At 37.8% G+C, this 18418-nt stretch overlaps 1 protein-coding gene across 1 annotated transcript in view; it reads right to left on the bottom strand.

Moving 5' to 3' along the window:
* Positions 1-18418, bottom strand: part of tnmd (tenomodulin) — a 52578-nt gene that overhangs the window by 14186 nt on the left and 19974 nt on the right. Inside the window, exons 3-4 of the mRNA XM_036568930.1 lie at positions 6443-6583; positions 362-469 (exon numbers count right to left, since the gene is read on the bottom strand). Of these exons, the coding sequence (XP_036424823.1) occupies positions 362-469; positions 6443-6583 (249 nt within the window). The remainder of the gene's footprint in view (positions 1-361; positions 470-6442; positions 6584-18418) is intronic.

Here is an 18418-nt window from a genome sequence, read left to right as displayed (position 1 = left end):
TTCAGAGGAGATGATTAAAAATTAATATTAGATCAGGATTGACGGCAAACACCATTTGATGTGTGCCACAAAGGGGTTATGGGTTTGTGGACTTTCTGATGGTTTCACGGGCACTGGAGACCCAAGTTTATACTTTTGTGGAAAATGCTGCAGGCGAGATGAGAGGCAAAGGGTTGGGGGTGTTGAAGGGAAGATGAGATGGTGGGTATGGCGGGGGGGTGATCGAGGCTGGAGTAAATTTTATTCTGCAGCTCTTACATCTCTTTTCTGCTGATTCTGTTGCAAAATTCATGATGTTTTTCTGTCTTTAGGAGCGCATCACTGGAAGATATGCTCCTAGGCAAGGCAAGCTTCAGCATACCTCCAGCTCTGCATCCTTCAGCTCCACCTCAGCCAGCCTGGGCAGCACCTTGGTCTGGGTCCGGATGTAGCACCGCTGGTGTTTTGCAAAGCGGATACCAGTGATTCCCTTCATAGCATACAATAAAGAAAGAAAAAGACAGGAGATTGTGAGATTGATTAATTTATATTTAAAACTCTTAACATTCTTACAATCTTGCCAAAAAGGGTTCTTTGCATGATGCCATTGAAAAACCATACTTCATACTTCCTAAAAAACCTTTCCATGGATAATTCTTAGAAAACCATGTAAAATATACTAGGAAAAACCCTTTACATTGGTGTAGAACATTTAATTTATGTGAAAGTTTAAACTTTTAAAAGGTTCTTCACACTCACACATCACATTTACAAAAAGATTCTCTTTTAGGAAACTGAAAGTGGTTCTTCTAAAGCATCACTCAAACCTTTTGTTGCACTTTTATTTAAAAGTGTATATTTATGTACAGAAATGTGTGAAAGACCACCATTCATTTATTTAATTTGCAGTCAAAGCAGCCATAAAGTAAAAGTGTTTCTCTTTTCTTTTTTGTGTCAAAAGAAAAACAGAAAACTTACATATATTAACCTAATATATTTTTTCAGTATTTAGTGTGAACCCCGCTTTGCCTATATTACTTGCTTTCAGTTTTTCATAGAAATCTGCAGGGATTTTTTTTTTCACACCTCCAAAGTTTAGTTTCAGAAGTTGGTTGCATTTTCTGCTTTATTAACTTTCTGATTCAATGATTTAGAGGTCTTGACTCTGGGGTGTGCAGTCCATTGTTCTGAGAACACCAGCAGTTTCACTCAGTAACGGCTTCTTACCAACTGCACATCCTTTCAGACCCATAGGTTTCTCACAGTGAAACAATGGAGAAAAGCCCCTGTGAATCTTTTCAGATCTGAAGCATGAGTGGAGCTTGATTTTCCTTCAAAGATGAAAGCTTTAAGTATTGTTTTTCTGATGGTGACAGTTTTAGTGGTCTACCAGGTCTTGCATGGTTGTTAGGAGTCCCATTTTTTCTATATCTTTGAACAATTGGTTGAACTTGAGCACCTGTGCAAGAAACTGAACTGTGCAAGGCCTGCTAGACAACGAAATAGTCACCTGTGGAAAACTTATAGCTTTCATCTTTGAGAGATAAATTTGTAATTGGGATTGCTTGGGTTATGATAAGCAGAAAATGCAACTACCTTCTTAAACGGAACTTGTTTACCACAAGCATGAAAAATATCCCTTCACATTTCTTTAAAAAAGGAAGCAAGTCTCCTAAAAGTGTAGCTGTAATAAAGGCTAAGATTGGACATACTGAGTACTGAAAAATCTGATTTAATATTTAATAGGTAAAGTTTCTGTGTGATTTAATGTTAAATATATGGTATGTTTTCTGCTTTTCTTCTGTGGCTCAAAATAAAAAGCTGTACGTTTTGACTTTGGAAGCGTAGACTTTTGCACAGTACTATTTTTTTAAAAATATTTTTTCCCAATGTTTTTGAGGGTGCCACAGTTCTTGAGAGCACTGCAGATCTATTTGTGTAGGAAACCATCCCTAAGGGACTCTTTTCAAAACGTAGTTTAATCGAAGTGAAGGACTATTTTTCGCTGTCAACAGGAGCTCCTCATTTATCCTGGACTGTGTGGACAGAGATGATATTTGTTCAGAAAAAAAAAAATAGATTTAGAGTTAAAAAAAACTCCACAGCTGACCCATTCAGACTGACTTTTCACAGCATCAAATATACTATTACATATGCTTTAGGTATTTCTTCTTGCTTCAAGACAGTCTGATGTTACTTTTCACAACTTATAGAGCAGGAATTAATGTATGCAAAATATTTATTGTTAAAAACATATCAGATCATGCAGTAATGCCATTTGATGGTTTTACAAGATGAGGATATAAAGCCTGCAGGTATAGCGAGCTAAGAAACAAATTTTAGTCCACCAAAAGCACGTTAAGGCTGCCGTATAGCAGCATAATCAAGGGCTGGTACAAGTGCAGAGGTTTTTCCTGAATACCAATCACAGTCTGTCATATAGACTGCATGGATTTTCAGTTGAAAGTGGAAAAAAAAACTATTGATGGTATCGTAAACAATGCTACATATCTTACATATTTTTGCTAGTCTATTACATTGCAATCTCTTCTCTGTACACTAGAGAAAAACAATATGCCATAGCTTATTGAAAACAGATTATGGAATGTTCATGATCTCAGGTTGGTCACATCCCTACATGGATTAGTGAACATGAACAAGTACATTTCTCTACTCTTATTACATGTGCTGCATCTAGTGCAAATTTGAACACATCTAAATTCATGACACAGAAATAGAAAATCGCTCTCCTCCTGCTGCCGCAGATATCTCTGTTAAACCATATGTTCACAGCATGATAAGAATGAACACACCACATATCCAGCTATGCTGATCAGTAAATGCAACAAAGTGTCATCAAATAACCACAAAAGTGTATTGTTTATGCCTAAAATTATTGTGATTAATTGCTCTTCAATCTTCACCAATGGCATGCTGCCTCACAGAGGAAGGGACAATCTTTTTGATGCTATGCAATGATTGCTGTGCCTGGTCAACCAGAAAATGAAGGAGAGACACTTCATTACAGGGATAAGAAATGGGGAAAGGATGTGACTTAAGGAACAGTGATAAAATTCATGTTTTCCATTAGCCCGATTAAATGTAGGCACGCACAGAAACAGCTTTTCTATTGAACAGTTGTGTGATAGGAGAGACAAGGCGTTCCGGTTGCTGGAGAAGGTTAAAGAGTGTGCCGTCCCAGTCACTACAATGCCACCTGCACGGTCCCCCTGCTCGCCTGTCACTGCCAGCTCAGGTGTCGGCCAGAGAGAAAACAAACACTCAGCGGTGGCTTCCCAAACACAGCTGACATTCTGCACTGAGAAGAATGTTCAATGGGGGAAATGGTATTGCAGTGCATTGCAGAATTATTGGCACCCTCTGTAAAGATGAGCAAAAGAGGCTACAAAATGTATACTGTTTATCAACTTGATCTCAAAAATACAAGAAAACTTAACCTTTTAGTGGTGTGAAATTAATGAAAGAAAAAGAAATTTCAGTTCTCTTAAAAGAACTGCCAAGAAGTATTATTTGCATCATAGAAAAACAAAATTTAGTTTCCTAAAATCCTTTCAATGGATGGTTTTTCAGAGAGCCATTTTTAAAATGACTTGTAAGGGTGAAGAATCTCCACATGATGTGAAGGTACTACTAAAAACCATTAAATTACTATAAAACCTTTACATTTACATATTCAGGAGACAAGACATGGTGTACAAATATAAAAATATGGTGCTGCTGCTAATCACCTCGTACATGAAATAATACTATTAAAGTCTGAGGCGTCGGGTCTGATCTCCGTGTGAGTTTTTTGGACCATGTCCTACATGTACAGACTCACAAAAAAGTTCTCAATGTTTAGGTTTCAAATGCAAAATCAACATTATACTGAAGAAGATATGATGACAACAATAGACAATTCACTCACATCCTTAGAAGACATGTCCTTCACTGAGTTTTGACTGAGTTTTCATTGAATTCTTATTCATTGCGGTCACAATCATCAGATTCATCCACTTTGGGAAGGGGTCCAAAGCACAACCAACATTACAAAACATTCTTCTGCACTGCTAAGTGTAATACCAAATTAATTTGTCCACTCTTTACTTTTGTGCACTTCACTGCCAATTTAACTCCTCCATCCTTCCAATCTTAAAACCAGTGGTTTACAGCTGTGTCTTCCCAACAAAATGTGTTCTCAAAAGAGTCAATAACATTAGGTTACCAACATTCACACAAGCAACTACCCAAGCCTTAGCTGCCCTGTACATTTCTTTCTCATTTGCACTAAAAAAGGCTAAAGAAGATGTTTCTGAGAAGATCAGATAGAAGATAATCCACTTACTTAAAGAAGGAGTCAGATGAATTATCATTATGAATCATTAAAAGCAGAAAATGCAACCAACTTCTAAGACTTAGGGTTGAAAGGTGAAGCTGCAGCTGTAATAAAGGCAAACAGTAGACACAGTAAATACTGAAAAGAATGCATTATACACATTTGTTTGTGGACACCTCTTCATATTAGTAAACTCAGCAGCATTAACTACTGACACAGTAGTTCAAATGTACATTGTGTTGTCTCCATAGAAAAGCATTGACAATAGAAGAGGATGCTTTGGAGCAGCTGCACATGAGCCTAAGATCACCATGTACAATGCTGAGTGTAGGCTAGAGGGGTATGAAGCCCCCCAGCATTGAGCTGTGGAGCAGTGGAACTGCGTTTTCTAGAGTGATGGAGTTGGAGAGGCGTTTGTAATCCAGAACTAATCATCCAACATAAATACCTGATCTCTCTAGTGCTCCTGCTGCTGAATGCAGTCAGATCCTCACAGCAAAGTTCCAACATCTAGTGTAAAGCCTTCCCCGAAGAGTAGAGTTACTGCAGCAGAGGGGGACAAACTCCTTTTTAATACTCTTGATTTTGGAAGAAACATTAGGTGAGCAGGTGTCCACAAAAATTTGGCCAAATAGTGTATTTGGTTATTGAGTCTTCTGTGCAATTTTCTGTTAAGCATGCATTTTCTGCTTTTTTCTGATGCTGAAAAATGAATAATTTGTATTTAATGGCAGTTTTGACTGGAAATTAAATAAATGAGTGGGCTTTTGCACAGAACTATTTTCTCAAAAGCACATTTTTTGCTCATTTTTCCAGAGGGTGTCAACAGTTCTTAGGATCGCTGCAGATCCAGCATAAACTCTGATCTGTGTAGGAAACCATCCCTAAGGGATAGTTTTCAGAACATAGTTTAATCATAGTGAAGACCTATTTTACACTGTCAACAGTAGCTCCTCATTTGTGCTGGACCTGGTGGACATGTTTGACATTTGTTCAGAAGAAAAACCAGATGTTATAGCACTTAGATTTTACATATTTACTATTTTGAGTTATAGAACCAGGCTCCACTGCCGACACGTTCAGGCTGACTTTTCTCAACATCAAATGTGCTCTTACATATGCTTTATGCATTTCTTCTTGCCTCGACACAGTCGAGCAGGAATATTTCTAGTTTTTTGAAGAAGTAGCTTTCAGGTAGCTTTTTTTTTACAGGGCTTTGCAGAAAAATAGCCAAGATGGCCACATTCTGCGCCATCTATATGGCCTTCCTTTTTACTCTTTAGTCATTCTGTGCTTTCCTGTGCAATTTTACTGCTTCTCTTTGAGAAAAACTCTTTGAGAAATGCGCTTAGAGATGATTCAGTTATAAAACATTTGCTGAAGTATGATAAAAATTCACCCAATAATGTGTAATTAATGATATACTGTGTCATATATGATGTTTTTTCATTATGTTCCTAGAGACCAAGTGTCCATAGGGATTTTATCTTTGCTTCAGATGGTGTTTCTCCTGCATCCTAAGCCCCTGTGCACTGTCTTTGTTGTTTTTAAGGTGGCATTACACTGTTAGAAATAAAGGTGCTTTGCAGGTACACTTTTTGTTCATCAAGGTACAAACAATGTAAATGTTCCCTCAAAGGTACAACAGTGATTTTAAGGTCCAATTGTGGAACTTAAATAAGTTTTTCTCAGTGGAAAACTACATGTTTGTATCTTTTTATTACCTAATGTTTTAAAACAGAACAATAAAATAAAAAGCCTGGAGATGAGACGGGGTGTGTGGAGTCAATACAACTTAGAAAATATAATTTCAATGGATTATGGTACAATTATGTTCCCTGACTAAAGGTACTGAGAGGGACCCTTGAAGGTACCACCCCAGTGACAAGAGGGGTGCTGCCCTCACAGAGAGTGTACTGTGTGTCATGACTTGAAACATCCTTTATTCAAAATACTCCCTTCTGTGGGAATGCTCCAACCACTAAAGTAAATGATTCAGAAACTAAATGTTTGTATTGTTGTGCTTTTCTTTTTGGACAATTGGTTAATACTCAGATATTGGTTGTAAAATGTTAAGCAAACTTCTGAAAACAAAATGAAAATGCTAGATTGTGGGACAGTACTTACATTCTGGAAATCGTGGACCTCCAGGACCTCATCAGTGCCATTGCCCACTCTGAATATCTCCATGTGTTCAGCAGGGTCGATCTCCATCATGCTCTCAGTCTCCACACCATCTAAAACAGCCATGTACTTGTGGTCATACACCTGAAAAACACATACATTGTTCAGAATTAGAAAAAGGCAAGACATTTATGTTCAAGGCAATAAGTTGCTGTATAATGAAGAACAACCAAATTTCAGTATGATTCAGTAAGACATCAGTGACTTTTAACATGGCACTGTCACAGGATGCCTCCTTTGCCACAAGTCAATTTGTGGAATTTCTGTCCTGCTAGATCTGCCCCAGTCAACTGTAAGTGCTATTATTTTGTAATTGAAGCGTCTAGGAGCAACCGCAGTTCAACCATGAACTGGTAGACTACACAAACTCGGAGAACGAGGTTGTTTTGTGCTGAGGTGTGTAGCACCTATCCTCTGTTGCATTACTCACTACAGAATTACAACCCGCCTCTGGAAGCAACGTCAGCAAAAGAACTGTGCATCAGGAGCTTAATGGGTTTCAATGGCTGAGCAGCTGCACACAGGCCTAAGATCAAAATGCGCAATGCCAATCATCGACTGGAGTGGTGTTAAGCATGCAGCCACTGGACTATCTGGCAGTCTGATGGACAAATCTGGGTTTTGTGGATGCCAGGAGGATGCTAGCTACTGCCACCTGCTGGAATGCACAGTGCCAACAGTAAAGTTTGGTGGAGGACGAATAATGACCTAAGGCTGTTTCTCAGGATTTGGGCTAGGCCCCTTAGTTGCATTGAAGGGTAATGTTAATGCTACAACATACAAAGACATTTTAGACAGTTATGTTTCCAACTTTTTGGCAACAGCTTGGGGGAGTCCTTCTCCTTTTCCAGCATGACTGTGCCCCTGTGCACAAAGTGAGCTCCATAAAGACATGGTTTAGTGGGTTTGGTGTGAGTAACTCCAATGGCCTGCACAGAGCCCTGACCTCAACCCCACTGCACACTTCTGGGATGAATTGGAATGGTGATTATGAGTCAGGCCTTCACATTCAACATCAGTTCCTGACCTGTCCAAGGGGTGTCCAATCTTATCCACAAAGGGCCGGTGTGGCTGCAGGTTTTCACTCCAACAAGCTGGAGCACACATGATTCTACTTTAATCAGCTGGTCTTAGTCTTCAAATATTTCATCTGGTGACCTCCTGCTTTGCTGGAGTGAAAACCTGCAGCCACACCAGCCCTCTGCATATGAGATTGGACACCCTGATATATATGCAATACAACCAAACACACACAATTTGTAAAATGCAAAAGAAGTCAGAAACTAAAGTTCTGTTATAGAAGTTGGTTGCATTTTCTAGTTTTCATGATCCAAATAATCTCAAACACATTCAGTGATGTGGTCTGAGCTCTGGCGTGGCCAGTCCATTGTTCTGAGAACACCAACAGTTTCTTCCTTTAATTTTCAAATTTCCTTTTCTTAATAACAGAATCCTTTCAGAGCCGTTGAGTTGTCTTCTCACAGTAGCAGGATGGACAAAAACACATGGATTTTTTTCAGATCTGAAGCAACAATTGAGCTTGATTTTGTCTGAAAGACAAACGTTTTAAGTACTGTTCATCTGATGGTGACAGTATTGGTCCTCTCCCAGGTCTTGGATGGTTTTTGGGAGTCCCATCTTCTCTGTATCTTTTAATAAAATCCTGTTTTTTCTGCTGATTTTACTTTGACTTGTCCCTTCCTTATGTAACTGGATTACCTTATATCTAATCTTTGTATTAATTATCTAATTATCTTTTACTTAATGGTCATTTTGACTGGAAATAAATAAATAATGGGGTGTCTGAGCTTACTTTGCACTGCTCTGTATATAGAAATTTACTTGGGGGGGGGGGTGGTCTATAGATAAGTTATCAAGTGACAAACTTACAAAAGCAATAGCAAAGAGGAGAGCCACATTTATGCTTGAGAGCCTTCGTAACTGTAATCTGAGGAAGTTTGTTTTGTTCACTTATATAACTATATGAAATCAAAGGAAATAAGAAAATACAATGCTTTTTTTAATGGAAATGTTTTGAAATGTGCTACACAGCACCTTTGAGAAGCTAACTTGAGAAGCTATCAAAAAGCACCAATATCAAGAGTTTTGGGGTAGCTGCATTTATCAACAGATTCAAAACAGGGTTGTACACATAAAACAGTAAATCTAATCACAATGAATGTTATTTGTTTTCGATAGTTTAAATGGTGTTGCTTTTAGCAACTTATATCTTCTGCTCTTAGCCACATGTACTGATACCCTGGCTACAGAAAGGTTTCAAACCCAAAAGTAAAAAAAATGTTGGTGCAGTAGTATTATAGCTATAACCAACCTTCAACATGACCCTCACAACACAAACCTTCATGCCAATACAATAGTAAATAAAACTTGTATATAAACTTTTATGATATTTTATATTTATACTTTGCTGCTTTTTCAAAGGAACCTGCATTTTGTGTTTTGTGTTCTTATGGGGATCAGCAAAATATTTCCTAAGTATTTTCTTATCTTTCTATTTTTGCATTAAAATACAGTCCACACACCATACACAGAGATCAGTTCATATACCCTCTCTGTCTCTCACTCATTCTGTATATTAATGTAATATTCACTAATATAATGGCCCAAACAGAGGAGAGATACTGTGCAAATGTGTAAATTCTATAAAAACAGAGTGAGGCGAAATTCAAAATGTTGCAAAATGGCAAAAAATTTAAAACCATTTAAAACAGCTAAGGTGTTATTGATGCAGATAGGGTGATAACTGGATTAAATCAGGGTTTTCAGGACCACTTTAAGCTGCAAAGTGTTTATTTCTGTTGATGTGCTTTTGAAATTACATAAACCAAACACAGAGTAAAAGCATCAACTAATCTTTGTCATTGATGCTTTATTTATTGATGCTGTAGTGTGTGTGGTATGCAGAGCATTTTCCAAGGATTTGTGTAACTGGCAGAGATGAATATTGCATTTGCAAGATCAGATTAAAGTATTGAAATAACCATTACATTCATTTCAGCTTAATTGTATTTATAGTGTGCTTTGTACAACAGACATCATCACCTGTAATGAGGAAGCTGAAGGCGAGACTGGAAGGAAAAATGACCTAAGAGTCCAAGGAAGCATCATTGCAAATGAAAAATGGAAATGCTTTTTTTTGCCCTTTGTTCACTTTCCATACCTTCTTGAACACACTTTGCATCTCTAATTTGAGAAGATCACAGGAAGAGGGCAGAGCGAGGGGTCATTATGGGGTCAACTATAGTTCGGCATAATAATGGTGGACGTGTTAAATAATTAGGAGTAACTGCATTTGCTGTAATTCATTGTTAATCATTTCTCATTCCTAACCTATTGAAACAAGCACAGGGATTCTTTTGAAAGTGCTTATGCTTTCATTTGATGCCACCAAGCCCCGATCATCATATCATAAGACCCTGGACACAAATGTTTGGTGGCCCCCTGTCTGGAACCATATGTTATAAGAGATGTGTGCGCACATTAACCGTAGTGTTGGGCAGCGTCTTTTTTCTTCTGAAAATGTTTTTGAATGTTCTGACCAAGCTGTGGCTTATAGCAAAGCAAATGAAATCATCATTATTATTCTCTCTCCAACCCCCCATCCATACTCCCTCACACTGCTTGAAGCCTGTGTATGTCTATACTGCATTGTGAATTTAGAATATATTATCTTCTGATTCAGTAAGCTTAATATGGAGGAATCTGATCTAAGATCAGTCTGGCTTTGTGAATTCCAGTTGGTGTTGTCTGAAATGGCACAAATTTTAAGAATATTACATTATTTACACATTTTTGACTTTAAACCTAAAAAAAATCTCTGAAAATGTATTTAATTTAGAATTTTTACAGGTGCACACCATGGAAGGGATCCCTTCAATTCATTTTCTACATCAAATACATTTTATTAATATTTATTCAAGATTGGAAAAAAGTCATGTCACTGGCCCTTATACAGAATGCAAATGGAATGCAAATGGATGTATTGTGTAATTACACATTATAACTGATTACATACAAATAACTAATACATTACACATAAGTTAGCTTGGACAACATAGCAAAACAAATATATGACTAAAGTTTAACTTCTCCAGAGGTAATAATAAAAAGAACATTTTCTTAATTCTCTTAAATACTAAAACTTTAGGTAATTAATTACCTGTAACTCATTATTACCTCTGCTAACTGGCCTGTCTGGAGCATTATTAATACATTCATCCAGCATGAGGGCCTAACAATTAAATGAAAGCCCACTTTATGAAGCTTCCCTTGTTTCTCTTGTTCTCTTGCTCAGCCTCTCTTTCTCTTTCCCTCTCTCTCTGTCTATCTCTCTCTCTTCCACGTTGTCCTTCCCTGTGCAAAGGCACTGTTTTTGTGTGCTCCAGCTGACCAGGACCCTGGATAATTCTTTCCTCACCAGCTTTCGACTCTACATTAGCAGCCTGAATGCGAGTTAAAGGAGCTTGATATTGTAAAAAAAATAAGGATAATGAAATTTAATTAGCTGTCCGTGTGACTGCTGCTGAGAGGCTCATGAGGGGCAGCAGTTCAGACAAATAACTTGGAGAGATTTTTTCATTAGTGCTCGTGACTATGTTCATCATAAGGATACCTTGAGTAATGTATTGATTAATGCACTACCATGTTTGCTATTCAAATACCAGAAGCTCACCAGGCCAAAGGTGCTGATGCTGTTTGCCGTAATGAGTTTGAATCAACAGTCTTTTATTTAATCAGCGGCATGCACAATGATAAGAAATGTCCATCCATTAGACAAATTCTGATTCTAATTTATTTATTTTTAGGGCATTTCAACAGCTATCTGGTTGACACTTCTCTTGATTTACCCTAAAGACTGTTTTTGCATCATGAAAATAATATTTTTCTTCTTCTAATTAATATAATGAACATTCAAAGAAATAGAAAATATAATCTATTGCTTTTACACAACAGTTTTGCAAAACAAATAAAAAGCAAAGCAAAGAAGCTCCAAATATCCTACCAAATGTGCTTTAAAATGGACAATTCCTTCCACCAAAAAGTTGTGCAGTAAATTTGGTTTAAATTGGACATTTGTTGGATATTCGACTTTCTCTCCTCAATCTCTTATGAAATAAACATGCAAAAATGATCAACCTTACACTTTTTAGCTCAAGTGTCAGTGATCTGCTTTTCTGAACCATTTTGTTCAGCAAAATTTAATAATGGACATTTTTGATACATTTTTAGTTGTAGTTTGTGTTCTGTCTTCTCAAAAGTAAGAAAAGAGAGGTTTTGAATGTTTACTTCATGAGAAATAGAGGATAGAAAGTTGAATATGCAAAGAATGTCCAGCATAAAACCAATTTCACTGCATTGTTACATATAAAACCATAAAACTGGCACAATATCAGGTTCAGCTCAGCTTCAACACTTCTTGTTGGAATAACTTGAGTGTCGTTTTATTCCAGTCAGTCTGTAAAGCATTTCACAGCCTGTCTTGTTTGTTTGTTGAACTGTATTCTGCTTGTTTTTGGCTAATCCCAGTTTGTTTAGTTGTTTCACCATCACAGCTGCCAACAGAAAAAAAGTTCTTTTATGAACAATGACAGATCTTATAGATGTTATCTGACATATTCATTTTAAGTTTTTGTATGTGGTAAAGTATAAAGATGCTAATGCAGCTGCAAAGCAGTAGGTATTTAGCAACTGAAGCTCAGCAGAATGATACAGCTGTTTGGAAAAATCTGAGGGTTAAGAAATTTTCTTATGCCATTTTTAGTAGTATCTTGTGCATAGGAGTAAAACATGGTATTTAATCAGTTATTTTTCAAAGGTGCCACCTCTAATACATATATTATATGCATACACTTGTAATCAGTGTAATACTTTTTTGTATGTGACATATGCTTTTGTAACACAACAGTTCAGACAAATGTACACTTTTTTGAAGAAAACAAGTACGTCTCAAGGCACTATTGTAGCCTGCTCAAAAACATTATTACTGGACAAAGAAAATGTAATATTGTATACCACAGAGACCATAAGAATGTACAAGCAAGTTCCATCTGTGCTTGAAATGTGCTGTTAAAATCCTCTCCAGCACCAAGACTAGACCTTGAGCTTTCTATTCCTGGCAAAGTCATTACTTCTATAAAGAAGGGACTGGTGTCTCTGTTGTTTTGAAGGTGAGTTAACTCTCGTGGCCTTATGGCGGTCTACCACTCCATTGCATTCTCTAAATATTCACTGAATGGATTTTTCTATTGAAGCCAGTTGGCTTTAGGATTCATTATCAGGCATGCTAGTAAGCATATGGAAGCCTTTAGACACAATCTCTTGTTTACTTCTTTTCATCTTGATGTCTGAATCCTTGAGGTGGGTTGTGTACAGCATTGAGATGGTCTCTGGGGTATGCTCCAGCATGAAGCGAATTAATGACAGACAAGCAGGCCAATGAAGCCTGCGGTGCTTTACATCATCCGGCCCCGTAGGTTCCCTGAGGAGAGCCAGTAAAGGTCAGGAAGACGCTGTAACAGGTGAGTGGAAATGAGAGGTTAGTGTGCTCACGACAGCGTGCGTCCTGACCGTCCTTTGGGGCCTTCAGATATGGAAGGCCGTCAAAGCGCAACATTATGGCTGTCATTCAAGAGTGACACAATGGCTGAACTGGTGTGTCCCGTCCTCCATTGAGAGAGGACCTAAGAGAGACCAGGGTCAGCCTGTCATGCCTCCAATGGATTGGGGTGAGCTGGCCTATATTCAGGTGTATGGCATCTCAACTGAGGATTTAGAGCTAAAGTGAAGTAACTGATTTAAGTGTTGTGTGTTTGATAGGTGGGTTTACAAGGGCTGTCAAATATTTTTAACTGCAACAATGCATATTATTTTGTGTTGTTAATCACAATTTGTCTTATTTGCTCAAATTTGACCCTAAATAAAGATTTTTTTCCATTTTAAAAAAGAAGTGAATTTTGTTTGTTTGTATAGCTATATGAGTGGACAAAAAGTTAACATTAACTGCACATGAAAATCACCTGGAGGAACTTTTCATTTAAAGCTTGTAAGTAGTAAAGTGAAATAAGTGACTGATATTAAAAGTCAAGCAAAGTTCTGGTGAACTATGTGCTATACTCTGTTCACATACAGACCATTCTACCAAATTAGTTCAAACTGCGGTCCCACAGTCAAAAACTGATTAAAAAAACAAATAAATATTCAGACCACAGATATTTACAAGCATTCTGTTATTATCTATTTAAATATTAAGGCATTAATAGAGATAATAAGTTAAATATATAGAAAATTTATAGGGTACTCTTCTATTGGGAGGTGGCTGCTACCAAACCCTAACTCCTAAATTTCAACTTATGAAAATAATAAAATTACATCTTATTTGCATTTTTTCGTGGTAGGCGGAGGCTTATTTTAACTACATCCCTGTATTTTATTACTTTTAATAAAATAAACAGAATTAAGGTGTAGTTTCAAATAAATTTTTTTTTGTTAATATAGCTTTGACAGTTTGCTACAGAGACACATTCAGACTGATAAAGACCCCCCTCCCCTGTCCATGCTAACATTACGAGAGTGTACGATTTAAATTATACAAATAGATACATAAGTGAACATTTTTAGTGTAAAAGAATTTTAGTCTACAGTCCAAGTCAGTTAAAAGTCTGAACTGTGTTTTCAACATCCATATAGAGATTGTGTCCTTTTAGTTTTGTAACACTTTGCAATAGATTTGTTGTTCTAGGTGTAGTAACTGATGTCAAAACTGTATTAGAATGTCCAATCCTAAAATGTACTGTCATACAGTGGAGAATAACTAAATTGTTATTGATTGATGCTGGAAAACAAGCTGTAGGAGGTAAAGTGAATTATTCAGTCTAGGTTTGGTGGCGGTAAGCCATTAGAAACTTCCTTTCTCTGAGTTTCTGTAGGGCATATGCTTTTCCTTCACTTTCCCCTTCTCCTCCACCACTGGCTCCTTGCACTCCTGCAAATCATGATTTAACTACTGTTCACATGCGTGGTCACATGAGCAGAGAAAATTTCTCCCCAGGGCTCCACTCTGAAATGTTATGAGATGTTTTTTCACCTTTTTTTCCTTCTGTTTTTCTTTTTTTTTAGCTAATGCTAAAATAGGTGCATCATTCTCAGAGATTATAAATTGCCACAGCTGCTACCTTCACCACACTCCCACAGCAACATTCACTAAATTCTACAGTTTCTCCTCATTTTCTACTCTTATCATGGAAATTAAAGATGCTCTAAATTAAACATACAGCCTGGCTTTCTTCTCTTGAGGCTTCTTTCCTCATTTAAACAGAATTCAAGCTGCACAAGAAGAGACAGTAGTGGATGAACTGTAATGAAAGCAAAACAGCGTTTAGTCTCTGACATATGAGCAAGACAGAAGACAAAAACAGAGATCATGGTTACGCAGGCACAGACATATTGCTGTAAAAATGGAGAAGCTCTTGGGAAATAACTTCTTCTGCAGATCAGTTGAGACAGCAGCGCAGATGGCATTCACATGTGCTCATTGCGTGTCAAAGTCCACCGAGTGAGCTACCGTGTAGGTATTATGCTGGGAATTAAACTCAGTTCCTGTTGCTTGTCACATGTTTCTGTGTTTCAATATAGAAAGGAAAAAGACGACAATCTGCTTATTGATAGGCACTTCGTTAAAGACCTGACTTCTTTTTTATCTTCCTTGAATGGTGCATGTTTCTGGGGATGCATTTCAGCTGGGGGTTCAATGTGTCTGAAATGCTGATGGTTCTGCTCTAGCTTTTATTTCCTTTGCTCAGCCTCTTCACTGATTTTGTTGTCAGTGAGGGCACAAAGGCAAATATTGTTTTAGAGACAAAAGAATCATGGATGTGGACACTGATGACAAGGCCTGACAGCCTGCATGGCTCTTACAATTAAGATAAATAGGGGGGAATGCTTTCAGGGTTGCTGAAGGCATTTAGTAGAGCATCTGGAGATGTCCAATGAAGACAAGCAGCTGCTTTTGGACAGAAGTCTGCTTTGGAAATGGGCAGACGATGGTCACTAGCTAATAGACAGAATCATCAGCAGAGTGAGTTATATTCCTTTAGGAATTTGGTCGTTCTTAAAATTCATGTTCTTTGTCAGCTTGGTGCTTCTGAAATGCTTTCAATGGTGACAGGTCTGCATTTGTCTATATTTCATCTCAAAGACAACCCAAGGGTTGTGGACAGATATTTGAATGCTCTGTAATGGTTTGAACTCAAACAGAGAGCCGAGGCCTTCAATAAATTTGTAAGTGAACTACAAAGCCAGACCACAGAGGTCTCATTTGTTAAAATGAAAGGCCAGACATAAAAATAGCCATCTAGAAGTAATGGTTTCTTCTAAAGTGATTTTAGAAAGTATGCAGCATAAACAGGCAAGCTTGCTTTTGTGGTATGTTTAATTATGGATGTATACATAACAACATTTGAAAAAAGCTTGCCTTTGGCCTCTTGTTTTTCTATACTCTTTTTGTACCTCCCTAAGGACTTATTATAGTGTTGTCAAAAGCAGAGTTAAATTAGCCTACTGCTCAAAAAGCTTGGAAAAAAAGCTTCAAGTAAACTAAGCTAGCAAGTATAGTTTCAGACATTTAGAAATTGACTTAGCAATGAATGAATAAAGCACAAATAAGGAGTTCCTCACTGGCCCTTTGCTTATGATTAATATTGTGAACCTTTGAAAAGTTTGCTAATGTAGAGAACCTTTTACTACAAAAGAACAGGATAGGTTTCTACACTCACAGTAGATTTGGCTCTCACAGAGTTTTCTCAGTAGAAATGGAGAACGCCTAGTTTACTCTTGAGTATTCCTGAGTGATAACATCTTTACAGGTTTACAGAAAGGATAAACACTTGACTTCCTGTGGAATTCTACAATTGCGGGGTATTACAGAGGAATTTCCAAAAGTATTTGACAATCTGTTTTTATGCTTTTCAAATGAGCATTCACTCTCTGGTTGAGGAGTGCAGGCCCCCTAGATGCCGACTTCACTTCCCCTACTCCTGTCTGAAAGTGAGGGGACTGTAATGACCCACTTTCTCTCCCCAGTTCCCTAGTGACCCCTGTCGCTCGGCACATTTGGCTACCTTGCCATGGCCCACCGAGCATCTACAGCTGCTTTTAATTTGCTAGAGCGCGTTGGTCGCTTTCTTTTGTGCCAACACATACATGACTAATCACATCAGTCGCTTCAAACAACTTGAACTCTCACTGGTGATAAATCACCTTGATCTGAGCTACTATGTGGGTAATAGTGCTATATCCAGGAGGAGAGAGAAGCATGGAGCTCTGGGAGCAATTTCATTTCTTATTAGTCAGCATGGTCTTGTTAGGCGGATGTGGGTATTGGGACATTTCTGTCTGAAGCATTTTTTGCTTTCATAATCAGTACTAAAATCATAATTATTTCACCTGGAATCCCACCGTATTCATTGACTACTTAGTTAGCTAATTGCTTTGGTGATGTAATCCATTGTTAGAGCAATCAATGTAGCAATTTTGTGAAATTTCAAAGCAAGAAAAGTGCATTTCTTGAAGAAAATGCAGCATGATTGCACAGCTTTAAGGAATTCTCAGGTGGTTGCTGGGATGTTGCTGTGCATTTGCTGTGGTATCTCTGATGGTTGCTTGAAAAGTTGCTATGGTATCCCACATGCTATGTATTATGTTGAGAAAAGAGGAGCGCACATTTGTGTACATAATGGAATGGTGTCCATATCTTGAAAACTGCAAAAATCAATAATAATAATAATAATAATAATAATAATAATAATGATAACAAACTGGATAACAATAGTGCTGATTTGCGATGTGCAATGTGCAAAAACAGAAAACAGCAAAAAAGCTAATGATTTAGGTGGTCTCCATAGATCAACTGTGTGATTATGACTTTTCCTAAGGTTCTAAGATTACATGGGCTTCGCCAGAAGAGCTGTGACCTCTTTTCTACACACCCACAAACTGTAACTACCCATAACTTTCTCTCAGGCCATCACCAAAGCCATTTCAAAGGCAGGACAAAAGAACTGTTTCAGGACAAGGGGTGATGCAACACTCGCAGGATTTGGTCCACCACTGTAATTGATATTGCTGTGCTGTAGCAGCGAGAGGGCAGCTGATGTATAGTTTATAAATAAACAGAAAAGGTGACAAAGAGTTTTCTTTCTGTCACAATTTTTCTCAAGCACTTACAATCACACTTTTTGTGCTCTCTCTTTCTCCTTGTCCTTCTCTCTTACTCACCACTGTCACGCTCAAGTATGAGTGACTGATACCCATGTAAAGAAGACACAATGGATTCTGTCACTGATTGTTCATCCGAATGGGTTTGCACTCTGAATACAAGCCAATCTTCTATCATGAATGGGCAGTGGGAGTTGCATGAAATATTCATCAAAGACATCTCCTAAGACTCTGGCACACTCTGCTGAGTCTCTATGAATGTGAAACAGATTTTACATGGCCAAATATTGAGCTAAATGTCCATTCAAGAGCTGAGTTTTGAGCCAGCTACCCACAAGGGAGGTCACCTCTACTGCAGGCGGAGAGGACATTGTGGCTTTAGCTGGTTCTCAGCCCCACCACGTGTTAATAAATCGACCGAGTATGCTCAGTACCCCAGCGGCTAAGTGGCATTTAGAAACAGCTTGTGAGAGTAGAAAGTCCCTGCTTTCAATCTTCTAGATGCGCACGATAATTTGGCTAGATGAACAGCATTAGCTGCTAATGAGGACTGAAATGGTCTTTTGCTGCTAAAAAAAAAACATTAATGATCCATTTCCATCTTAAAGTACTGACTGAAGTTTAGAAAGTAGAATGATTTAGCAGGCAACTATTTTAGGTCTCGAATCAAAACAATAGCTACTATAG

Source organism: Colossoma macropomum, unplaced genomic scaffold (genome assembly GCF_904425465.1).
Source record: "Colossoma macropomum unplaced genomic scaffold, Colossoma_macropomum, whole genome shotgun sequence".
Taxonomy (NCBI): Eukaryota; Metazoa; Chordata; class Actinopteri; order Characiformes; family Serrasalmidae; genus Colossoma; species Colossoma macropomum.
Note: the sequence above shows the minus strand (reverse complement) of the source record. Positions and strands in the feature narration are given on the sequence as shown.